The sequence below is a fragment of the Halichoeres trimaculatus genome, unplaced genomic scaffold (assembly GCF_033239565.1).
Source record: "Halichoeres trimaculatus isolate MK-OKI-2021-1 unplaced genomic scaffold, fHalTri1.1 fHalTri1_scaffold_19, whole genome shotgun sequence".
NCBI classification, from domain to species: domain Eukaryota; kingdom Metazoa; phylum Chordata; class Actinopteri; order Labriformes; family Labridae; genus Halichoeres; species Halichoeres trimaculatus.
This window is the reverse complement of record NW_027437197.1, coordinates 500,705-513,569: the sequence shown is the minus strand read 5'-3', so window position 1 is coordinate 513,569 and position 12,865 is coordinate 500,705. Positions and strand designations below refer to the sequence as shown.

The 12,865-nt window shown below is 43.2% G+C and overlaps 1 protein-coding gene across 2 annotated transcripts in view; it reads right to left on the bottom strand.

Moving 5' to 3' along the window:
* Positions 1-1,608: 1,608 nt before the first annotated feature.
* klf12b (Kruppel like factor 12b) overlaps positions 1,609-12,865 on the bottom strand; it is a 46,596-nt gene continuing 35,339 nt past the window's right edge. For both annotated transcript variants that reach the window (XM_074694921.1, XM_074694920.1), the window contains exons 5-6: positions 6,555-6,712; positions 1,609-5,080 (exon numbers count right to left, since the gene is read on the bottom strand). In XM_074694921.1, coding sequence (XP_074551022.1) covers positions 4,899-5,080; positions 6,555-6,712 — 340 coding nt within the window. In that variant the 3' untranslated portion in view covers positions 1,609-4,898. The remainder of the gene's footprint in view (positions 5,081-6,554; positions 6,713-12,865) is intronic.

Below are 12,865 nucleotides of genomic sequence, written 5' to 3'. Positions count from 1 at the left end.
TGTGTAAACACTGATCCAGAATCTGGTTTCAGTGTCTGATAATTACTGAGGCACACGCCCTGCTGCGTTATGAAGTGACAGCTCGGTGAGTCCAAACCAAACACCATCACTGCTTGTTTTACTTGTTTGATTTGTGTAAAGTGTCCTGATGGTGTGAGTCATCACAGACTGAAGGTGTCAGGAGGAGCTGATCCAGTCCTGGACCCTGTCTGAGCCTGTCCCTGAGCTGGTTCCTGAGCCGGTCCCTGGTTTTACCAGCTCTCACAGGCTCCGTGCTGCACCCCGTGCTGCACCCCGCGCTGCAGAGAGGAGGAAACTCTGCACAGCCAGTGATTAATCATACATGTGAAATACGACACGCTGCAAATGGCTCAGTGGGTTGGGAATTGGACCCTTGTTATTGTTATCATCGTGATCCTTTACTGGATGGAAGAAACATTCATCCAGATCCAGACGGGCTGTCCATGAAAGGAACTAAAACAAACGGGGTACCACTGTTTTTTTTTGTTTTTTTTTTTAATCTTTTGGAGTTTTTTTAATCATTAATGAGGTTTGATTTAATTAGACTTGAGCCACACAGACAAAAGAAAACCTTAAAACTTAAAAAAATAAAATTAAAAAAAAACACAAGGGGTACCACTTTTATTTATTTTTATTTATTTTGTAATTTTATTTTTATCAATATTTCTTAGAGATACTTTTATCCTTAGGTTTGATTTTACCAAACTGTAGCTGTGAAGACCAAATTAAAACTTTTAGTTTTGATTAAAAAAATAATAATAATAAAAAGGGGATACCTACGGAGCCTCTGAAGGGACATAGGCAGAAAAAATAAAGAAATATATCTGTTTCTTGTGCACAAGAACATATTTTACTTACTTTTGTCCCTTTAGAGGCTCCGTAGGAACTCCTTTTATTTTGTTTTTACTTTTTTTTTTTTTTTAGAAATCTTTATTCTCAGATTTGATTTGATCAAACGACCTGTTTAGACCAAGAAAAGACTAAAATATTAAAACAATAATAATAATAATTATTATTATTATAAGAATAAAATAGAATATGATAAACTGCTGACAAATTATTTCAATTTTTTTTTCATTATTTTGTAGTGACCATATCCTCAGTTTTGATTTCAATGTCCTGTAGCTGAGCAGAAAAAATAACACCTTGTTTTGAAAACAGCAAAAAATTGGGGAAAATTTTTTTTTTTCTTTTTCTTATTTTTATTTTTTAAATTTCCTGGAGATCCTGAAGTTTTTTTTAATCCTTTTTTTTCTGCACAGACTAACGCCTCAAAGACTGAAAAGTAAAAGCAGTCTGAGCTAAAGACGTGACTCCTGTGGAGCTGTCAGCTGATCATAAAAAGGTAAAACTAAAGTGTCTGAAGGTTTTGTCCGGGGTCAGTCTCTGAGCCTCTGTGTGGATCATCTCTGATAACGTGAAACATGCTCTGATCCTGGGATCCGGTTTCTGGAGGCCAGAGAATGAGAGTCCAGGACTCAGAGGACCCGGAGGACTCGGTGGCGTCCGAACCAGCTCCAGCCTCAGTCTGAGTCAGAGACAGGGAGCAGCTCCACACAGCGTCTTACATACAAAATGCAACTTTATTAACCTTCATGCCTCCATTCATATTGATATACATGTATATGTTTGAACTTAGTTTAAATTTCACAGCTCCATCCATATGAAAAATACAGAGAAAAGGCAAAAACACTGACTGGATACTCAAACAACTCTGAAGAAAAGAAAAGTTGCAACCGAAGAAAAGGACACCTGTTGTTTCTGAAAAATATCAGGTGAAAAATTTCTTTTACAGAAGTGGAAATCATGAGCAGAATCTCCCTTTTGAAGCGATGCCGAGAAATATCACAAGGTTTTTTCTTTTTCTGTCTTTTTTAGCCATAAGAATGAAAAGATCTGAATATATTTACACTACACTCACTTTACATAAATACAGGAACAACAATTACTGTACGTAATATCAGCAAACTTCAAACATAGGCATTGGCTTCACTACTGAAATCTCAAAAAGCAGATGTTAACACAGAAAGTAAAAGAGATATTGAACCAATAGAGAGTGTAAGATCAGTTTCATTATCCACAGCCGCAGGACGATTGGCTCCTGGAGGCTCCTCCCCCATCGCGCCGAGGAGCCGAGGCGTCGGGAGGCCGAGGCGTGGACGCCCACAGGAAGTGACTTATTGCAAGCAAAGTAAGAACGCGAGCTCTAAAACAGCCTGTGAGGTGATATGGGAGGATGCTGCGTCTGATGGCGTAAGGCTCAGTGCGAAGAAAGAAACGTTGGAGGTCCGACTTGCATAACGTTGTGCTTTTTCCAAAAACATAAAAAATCATGGTTTCCCATTTGAATTGTCGTAATTTGAGCACACATGCTGAAATCTGAAGCCTGCACGCAGCAGCTGATATTACAAGTTTGCAATATGAGGCACTATTCTTTATTATTATTATTATTATTATTATTATTATTATTGCATAACTTTGACCCTGGTTACCGTTACAAAATTATGCCTGGAAATGAAGAAAGAGATGCTGGAGGGAAACCGAACACAGCCGGGGCGACCACGAGGTCACGCTCTCTTCAAATTTAGAGAAAGTGGCGTCTTAAGGCATGCAACGCCACATGGCGCCCGCAGAGACCGCCGTGCTGCTGATATGTGCTTGGTCAGGAGAATTTCTGCTCTGGGGTTTATCAAAATAGAGACACAGGGCGGTGGAGGAGCGGGTACCGTATCAGCGGGTATAAATATTGTTTTCTACAAACACTGGTTCAGCCTTTGGATCAAATGATTGGATCATGAACTGAAGGAACCAAAGCAAACGTCACAAACGATCATTTACACCATGAAACACCGTTAGCCCCATGTCACTGTATATCAAATTAGATAAATTACAGTCTCTGAAAAAAGACTTTACATGTATAAATGTATTTCCTGCATCTACGAATCAAAAGCCCTATTTTTCCAACGTATATACAGGCTGTAGATCTTTGTAATAATCTTCACTATCACATTATATATATTACAACATTTGAAAAGATGCTTTGTACAGAAGAAAAGGAGGAAAATGTCAGGATGAAGCGCCCCTCGCTGATAAACGCTCTCAAACATGGCGCTGATAAAATAGGAGGATCATTTCTCTATAATCTGAGATAAAGTCAGAGGAATCAAACAAACAAGGTGCTGATAGCTTTTTTTTTCTGCTGTGATAATACGAGCGGCGTGATGACGCGTGCACAGACAGGATACATAAATAAAGACCAACAGGGCTGCCACAGACCACGCGTGTGTGTGTGAGTGTGTGTGTGAGTGTGTGTGTGGATTCCACTGCTTTACAAAAAGGAGGGTGTTAATAGAAGTGTGCAGGTGTGTGTGTGATTTTCAAGGTGCTGTTAACTGAGAGGCGGCCATATTTCTCTGGCTTGGCTCCAATAAATGCATTTAGCCGCGCCGTGAAGCACGGAGAGGATCCTCTGAGCGGCGCCTCACTCAGGCCGTGCGTGGAGGATCAGGACAGGAAGCAGGGGGGGTATCTGAAAAGTGTTTTTATGACTAAAATCTGTGAACATGTGCGTTTGAATCCTCCTGTTTCAGAAACCTGAACACACACACACACCTCCTCCTCCTCCTCCTCCTCCTCCTCCTCCTGCTGTCAGAGCTCTGAGCTGTCACCCTGCAGACCCAGAGGAGGCTCCTGCTCCTCCTCCCTGGTGGCTCTGTGCGTATTGCTCTCCTGGTTTAACACTGCAGCTGACAGACCTCAGCTTCTGGTCCGTGCAAGAAAAAAACACACAAAGCAAAGTTTCCTCTGAGCGCGGAGGGAGAAACGAGGAGGAGGAGGAGAGGGTGAGTCTGTAAGGTGCCTCTGTGTTTCACATACTGGGCTTCTCCTCTGATTGTGTCTCTGTACATGAGGGTGTGTGTCCAAACATGAGCAAAGAGCAGGCATCAGAGAAAATCAAAAACAGAACGAACGGAAAGAAGAGTAATCCTTAAGATTGCACTTTACTGATTGCTAATCACAGCACGAAACCCACCACAGACTGAGTCAGAAGAAACGCTTTCTGAACGCAAAGAAACCATGAGATGTGGCGTGCTGCTGGTGTGATGACATCACAGTCCGGTTCCTGGGATGAAGGGATGAGTTCTGGACCGTGGATGAGGTGGATCCGTGTTTCATGTCTTTATTGTCGTCCAGAGACGGTGGCGGTGAAAGTCCAGCCCTCTGTGCTCCTCTGCGGCGGCCTCGGGCTGACAGAGGGCTCCGGCATGCTGAGGAGACCATGTGTGGGGAAACGGCGCCCTCTGCTGGTTGAGTCCGGACTCACAGGGAGGCACTGAAACTCCTCCTCTGCTCCAGGGTCTTTCACATTATGATGCTTTAAAAAGGAAAGAGGAGAGCTGCGTCTTCAGTCCAGAGCGTGAGTTCGTTAAAAATCAGAGTGAAACATTTACAAACAGTGCCGCTGACACAGCCGCCGCCGCCACTGACACAGCCGCCGCCGCCGCTGACACAGCCGCCGCCGCCGCTGACACAGCCGCCGCCGCCGCTGACACAGCTCCCTAATAAACTCCAAACAATGACAAAAACAGATCCTGCCGTCTTTTCCTTCCAGCCCAAAGAGGATCCAGAAGTGACCCTGTTCTGTGCTGCACGCGCCCCGTGCACGCCTCCATCTCCGCCCCTCGCCACGCCACCAGAGAGAGACAGAGAGAGTGTGTGTGTGTGAGTGTGTGTGTGTGTGTGTAAGAGTGTGTGCGTCCAGGCCAGCTGACAAACATTCACAGGGAGATCCCGCTCCCCCGGCTGCCTGTGTGTGAGTGTGTGTGGTGTGTGTGTGTGTCTCCTCCTCTCCCGTGGACCTCCCCTCGCCATCTGACTCAGACCAGCATGTGTCTCCGCCGGTGCAGGGCCAGGTGGTCGGATCTGGAGAAGCTGCGGTCACAGTCTGCGCACTTGAAGGGCTTCACCCCCGTGTGTTTCCTGTAATGCCTCGTCAGCTCGTCGGAGCGCGCAAACTTCCACGTGCAGCCGTCCCAGGTGCATTTGTATGGCTTTTCCCCTGCAGAGGGCGACAGAGAGCAGCGTCACACAAACACACACAGACACAGATCACATGTTTAACACAAACTCAGAGTCACTGTCAGGCTCAGACTGAGGCCTGAGGCTGTGAGGGAGGGTCCAGACTCTTCATGGATCCTGGTCTGGTTCTGAGTCTCTTTGGACTAAAGTCATATTTCATATTTCCATTAATGTCACAATAAGTTGAGTTTGGGGGAATGCATAAACATCATATATAGATCCTACAGCTAAACTACAGAAAAAAATTATTTAATTAATAAATAAAACTTCCTGTTGTGAAAGTACTAAATATTTACAGAGTCTTGGACCTTAAAACTCTTAGATATTGCAAACTTAAAAACATCAGAAATAATATTTCTAGCAAAAAATAAAAGGCTGCCCAACTGTATTAAAATAAAATTTAATTAGGAAAAAAATAATAATAATTGAGGGGGTTTGGTGTCTTTGAAAGAGGTTAACTGGAAACTTAGGTTAAATACAGGTGTGTTTTTTTATTTTTTTATTTTTTTGTTGGGGGGGTTAAGTTATGGAGCAGACTTAATGAGTTAAAATGTGTAAATCTCTGTTGAGTTTCAAGAAAAATTCAAAAAATAAAAATAATTAAGGATTACAATGAAAAATGACCAACTGTAAAATGAATTAGAAAAATAATTAGAAGATAAATTTTGTCACAATTTTTTTTCTTATTTGTTTTACTGACATTCTGGGTTGATTAATTTTTGGAAATTGGAATTTACAGGACAGGCAAAAACAACCCTCAGCTGCTCCTTTTTTCAGTTTCAGAGATTGTTAAAAAAAAAAAACAAATAAAAAAAATAACAATAATAATAAGAAGAAAATAATAAGAAAATTAAAAAAAATAAAACATAAAATATATGAAAACAAAAAATAAAATAAATTAAAATAAGAGATAAAATACATTAAAATAAAAAAATAAAATTAATGAAAATGAAAAAATAAAAGAAATAAAATTAAAATGAAAAAAATAAAAGATAAAAAATAAAATAAAATAAAAAATAAAATAAAATAAAATAATGATAAATAAAAAAACAAACAAAACAAAAAAAATGTGCAAGCATGTTTATACTTTTTCTATTGTTTATTTATTTATTCTTTTCGTTAAGTGATGGCACATAATTCATAGTCTGTACTGGAGACTAACCTTAACATAATAAAAACTGATTGAGGTCAGGGCAGGTTTTACTGTCCCACCTCTGTCTCTGAGTGCAGCGTCATGAACAGTTTGTCCATGTGTTGATGTTTTTAAAGCGTCTGCACTGATCAACACGTTCCTCTGATGGTGTGAGGGATTCAGGTAGAAACAGACATCAACAGGTATATTCCTAAATCTTCTCTCATGTGTTTGTCTATGACTGAATATCTGTGCGACCTTTGACCTTACTGCAGAAAGAGGTCAGAAAACAAACGCCCTCAGAGTGTGCCTGGGCTCTGACCTGTGTGCGTCCTCCGGTGTGCTTTGAGATGGGAGCTTTTGGTGTAGACCTTATTGCAGCCCTCGAAGTCACATCTGTGGATCCTCCTCTTCTTGGAGTCCGGGGACTCTGACCTGCGGGGGCGCCGTAGGCCTTCAATACTGAACGGGGACAAGGGGCTGAAGAAGGAGGAGACAGAGAGGAGGAGACAGAGAGGAGGAGACAGAGAGGAGGAGACAGAGAGGAGGAGACAGAGGGGAGGAGTTAGAGCAGTTTACAAACACTGATGATGGTGAAGGCGTCGGTTGCTCCACAGTCTGTGAACCTCTGCTCCCTGCAGACAGTTTCTGCTGCTCCCACTTTAAGGAGTCACATGACCTGACTCTGTCACACTCTGACTGCACAGAATGCTACGCTAAACGCTCATCAGCAACAAATAAAAACAAATAATCCCGTTCAGACTCAGTCATACGCTGTCAGACGCTCCAACAGGAAGGAGGCAGAGTCAACACGGAAATGATCTCTGTGGGTCTCTGTGGGTCTCTGTGGATCTTTGTGGGTCTCTGTGGTGAAGCTAAAGACTTCAGAGTTAGTTTCCTGTTGATGTGAAACTGTGAAATTCCTCCACGATGACTTATGAAGCGCTGCACTGTAAACATGAGACACAGTACGAGGGGATGCAGTGCAGCGGCTCAGCCAGCAGGTGGCAGTGCAGCGCTGCTGTAAGGATGAAGCTGAGAGAGCGTCTCCTCTTCCTGCTCCGAGTGTTCATTCATCTATCAGGAGTTTAATTTCTGGATTTGACGAGTTTAACGACTCATTAACGACTCCCGGAGACGACGTTTCCTCCGATTTCTGATCAATACCGCTGAGATTAATGACTTCAGACAGACAGCCGGCAGCTCAGTGTGTGTGTGTGTGTGTGTGTGTGTGTGTCATCTCAGCACCACATCTGTGGTTGGTGTAAATGCAGCGAGGCGTCACTTCTCTGAACGCTGCAGGAAGGACGAGAGGAGGGCGGGGCCGCCGCCGCGGTCCACGGTCACGTCTGGTTCATGGTTCAAGTCTCACCACCATCTGAGTCTGTGTGAAAGGGTGAGCGCCTTTCACACAGACACAGGACCACACACACACACACACACACACACACACACACACACACACACACACACACACACACACACACACACACACACAGGTACGAACAGGAGGAGAGAGCAGAGCTTCAGACCTGTTAAAGAGATTTAAAGAGGAACAGAGGCCCTGCAGTGAACCCTGTCCTACACACACACACTAACCCACTTCCTGTGTGTGTGAGTGTGTGTGTGTGTATGTGTGTGTGTGTGTGTGTGTGTGTGTGTGTGTGTGTGTGTGAGGCCTGATCTGTCAGAAGCAGATGCAGAAATCTGCACGCAATGATCCCAACACGCAGCAGCAGAGAAACAGAGAAACACAAACATCAACATCACCTGTTGATCCTGGACCAGAGCCAGAGCCAGGCTGGACAGGAAATGACATCACAGGTCAGATAGGAAGCAAACTGTAACTGCTTCCTCCACTTCCTCTAAAAACTGATCCAGCTCTGAAACATGAAGCCAAACTTCACTTAGAGAGAAAAGATCGTAAAACTGAAGTGTGTGTGTGTGTGTGTGTGTGTGTGTGTGTGTGTGTGTGTGTGTGTGTGTGTGGAGCAGCAGGATTTACAGTGGAAACACTCTGAGCTCAGACACTGAGCAGATGAGGAGGATATTTATGCTATTACATCATCGTCGCTCTGACATCATCGCCGCTCTGACTCTGGGATCGTCAGGAGCTTCAGAAAACGAGCAGCGAGTGACGACGACTTACTCATCAGAGTTAATCCTCCTCACTCCAACAAACAGCGCTCACTGCTGCTGCTCTGCTTCAGGAGCAGACGGTTTCTCTCTGGTTTCAGTTAAAATAAAAGTTTTTATTTGTCCTCAGAGAAACAGGACGGTCAAACTCTTTAAAAACTCACAAAGAGAAACGTTATCATCTCTCTGAGGAAATAAGAATTTTTTTTTTAAAATGAAGGGAATTAATTTTTGATTTATTTAGGTCAGATTATTATTATTATTATTACAATGAGGATCAATCTCATCCTGAACTCTGATTGTAAACCTACTGATTAAATATTGTGATGTTTCTCCTCTGGGCCTCGGTAAGCTCCAGGTATTTTATTTTGAAAGGTAAACCTCCTCCTCCCTCGGCGTGATCTGGATCTGAGGATCTGAGCCTCTCTGTGGGTGAGATGTTTCCTCGCTCCTGGTCGGCTGAAGAAGCTACGAGCAGAGTTTCTATTTTTACCTTCAGCTGACTGCGAGTGTAAACCCTCAGAGCAGGACTCAGATAAACCACCAACCGGAGCTTCAGACCCTGACACAGCCCTGCAGGGGGACCAGGTCAGACCACAGGCCGCTCTGAGTGGACCTGATCCACAGCGACCCGGGTCACACCGCCATGTTCCAGGCGTTACAGTAACATCTCAGAGAGGTCGTCATGGTTACAGGAAGTTATTACAGGAAGTTGTCACATATTTCACATTGTGTCAAAGAAAAAACTTCATCAGGGGGACGGACCAACAACAGGTTCAGATCAGACCAGAGCTGCTGCACCACAAGACACAACACGACATGACATGACACGACGCAATGCATGATGGGATACGACATGATGCAACATGACGATATGACATGAGAAGAAACAACACAACACATCACAACAGATAACACACGTTTGGCTGTGACATGATATCAATACATAAGGATAGAAATAGAACAGAATAGAATAGAATAAAGTCTACTTTATCAATTCTTGAAAGGAAATTCAGTCACAGCAGCAGAAAAAAAAGTACAATGCAAACATTCAAGAATATGTATAAATAGAAAAATAAAATAAATAAAGGTGGGGGAATAAAAATTGACACACAGTATCAGGACATTTTTGTTGTAGGGTTTTTAAATTTCCTTTTTTTTTACTTTACAAAAATCAGCTTTTGTTCAGATTTAAATTCTTCGTGTTTGTTTTTTTTGTTTATGAGCTGGGCTGTAAAAACGTTTCTGCAGGGGGCAAAATGTTTTTCATGAGGTCTGGTGTTAGAGACGTGAACTAACAATAAAAAAAATCTGAAATTTTTAAGAAATGCAATTTAAATCAAATAGGCACCAAAAAAAATCACAAAAAGAATCAAATTAGGACAAAAGCAAATTGGATAGTAAAATTAATAATAATAATAATAATAATAATAATAATAATAATAATAATAATAATGATGATAATGATAATAACAATTAAAATAATTATAATAATAAGTGTCAACTAGAAAAGAAATGTCTGAAAGAAATGTCCTGTCTGTTAACATGTTAAATCCTTTAGCGTGGCGTTCATTAAGAAACAAAAAAGAAACACCACTTTAAAACAGTTTAGTGTCAACATCCGACAAATGAGCCACAGGAAGTAACGACAGGCTCCAAACAGGAAGAGACATAAAGGTTTTAAAAAGAGGAAGAAACCAGAACAAAGAGGACAGAGCTGCTGCTCCACCTCCCAGTGCATGCTGGGAAATCTGTCCTGGACACTGAATCAACTGAGGACAGTCTGTCCTGTTGTTGTGTTTCTGCAGGTCATGTGACGTAGAGGTCAGAGGTCACAGACGGGCGAACTGAGAGAAAGAGCCACGCCTTCATAAACTAACAGAGAGGAGCTCAGAGAGCTCTGCTGTGTGTGTGTGTGTGTGTGTGTGTGTGTGTGTGTGTGTGTGTGTGTGTGTCGCTAACATATTTTCCATCTCGTCAAAGAAACACAGAATCAGAGTCTGACCGCTCCGACACACACCGACAGCTACAGAGGGTTTCTCAGGAAAACAGGAAGTGTGTGAGTGTGAGTGTGTGTGTGAGTGTGTGTGCACTGGAAGACAGCCTGCTGGGCATTCCTGTACCTGTCTGAGGATCCTAACCCCCCCTCCTCCACCTGCTCTGCTCCGTGGCCCTCAGGTCTTTGGGGACCAGCCAGGCTTCAGCAGAGACGAGCGTCCAACACACACACACACTCAGAGACACACACCCTGAGAGCTGCACACACACACACACACACACCTTCAGTGCCTCTCAGTGTAACTGTCTCCCCCTCTTTCACTCGTGCTCTCCCACAATAGCCCCTCGCCGTCCCCAGGGTAACGCATGAATATGGAGGAGGTGGCGAGGAGCACATGACACTCTCTGCCTCTCTGCCTGCGTCCCTCTGAGTCTCTGTGTCGTTCCCTCTCATTTATTTATACATGGATACCTGGACGGGGAGCTGCAGGTGGACCCATCCCTCGCCCTCGCCTTCGCCCTGAGCCGCTCGCTGCTCGCCGCTCTCTGGTTGGCTGCTGGTGTAAATGTGGAGCTGACTCACACAGCGCTGCTCTCTACACCTCTTTAAAATGAAAACAGGAGCACAGAGAGGACAGATACGTTTCAGAGCAGCTCTTCAGCTGCTGTCACATGTGTGGAGTCAACACTCGGCGCTCGTTCTTCGTCTCCGTGGCCAAAAAACGGCGAGTACACGACGAAGACTACAGACTGCTTTGTTTTTCACGGACAAACATGAGAGTGTGTGTTCCTGTTGATAATGGCTGACCTCCTTCAGGAACCAGCTGTTCTGTCCACTGTGCAGAAACACGTGCATGCATTCAGTGCAAACACACACACACACACACTGACGCACACACACAGGGGGATTAATAGTTAGAGACGTGCACACACTCAGTGTTCACACACACACAGGAGCAGAGCGTCCACGGCTCAGTCTGCACCCTGCACAGAGCGGTGAGTGTGTGGGCAGGCCCTGGCAGCGCTCGGCTGCAGCCCGGCTGGTGATTTCTCTGCGTGCTGAAAGCTCGGCTCTCAAAGGTTGGGTCCTGCCAACCTCTGTTCTCCTCTGACCGCCCGGTGCCCACGTGTGGCACTCAGGGGCACGCCTGTCCCTTTCAATAACCTGCACAGAAACCTGAGTCCTCCACCGAGCGTGTGTGTGTGTGTGTGTGTGTGTGTGTGTAAGGGAGGGAGAGTGTCTCTGCTGCAAACACAGAGCGAGGAAGGAAACTGAAGAAGTTTGTGAACCGGCCTTAGAGACTTCACTGAGTAACAAACACCTGATTTCTACAGGATGGATGACGGAGAAACAAACTGTTTTCATGTTTTTACACAGAAACAGCTGATATCTATGGGTACACGTTTAGTCCAAAAAGAGTTTCACATCTTTTTTCCTCCTCTGCATAAAGAAAGTTTGGGTTTAAAACTTGATTTGGTGTAAAAACTGTAATCAGAATAAATAACGTTGTGTTCTGAGAATCGTTTGTTTTATTTTGACATTTTTCTCTTTGTGGTTGAATTTTAAAAAATGTCAGTGAGTTTAAAAAAACTCTCAGATATTTTTTTTGTATTAAACTGCTAATCCAAATCCAATCCAGGTATATATTTTTTTATTTTGTGCTATTTTGTCCCTGCTGGTGCACCGTAGTTAAGCTGCAGCAGAGTCTTCCTGCTTCCTGTTGAGATTGAAAATATTTTTCTTTTTTTTAAATATTTTTTAAAATTTTTGATCTTAAACATTTTATTATATTTTACAGTGTAGAGATTTTAATTTTATATTATTTAATTAATCGCTAATTTCAGATTATTTCCTTGTTAACCGTTAGCATCAATACATCAACGTCAAATGAAGTTGGCAAGAAAACCTGATTCAGATTCTGATAAAAACTCACAAACAGCTCGACTGGCACGAGAACTGGACCATAAACTTTGTGTCAGATAAAACCTCAGTATGAACACAGTCCTTTAGGTCTGTAAAAACAAAAATGGATGTCATCTTGCTTGGCTATACGTGAGGTCTCCATAAAAACTGCTCCCCCTGGTGGCTGGCTGCAGTATAGGTTAAAAAATCCATCTCCCCAGTCATTCCAGATGGGCTGTGGTCAAACTTTAACAAATGAATCCACCTGGTAGAAATGTTTCTCACGTCTGATTGTTGTGGTGATTTGAAGATATCATTTGGCTGTCTTGTATCCAAGTCATCTTTTTTCTGAAAAGTTTTGTTTTCATTAGTTATAAGAGGTTAAAAACGAGGTTTTACGTCACGTTTAACGATGATTGACAGCTGACGATCTTGTGTATTTTTTGGGGGGTTGTAAAATATGTCTGGAGGTAGAGTCAGGAAGTGATTAGACTCTCAAAAGAAAAAAACATAATTGTTATTTTTGTCACCCAGCTCCACTCAGATTCTCCCAGAATCCCTCACAGTCTCCACTGCACAGACTCTGGCTGCCAATG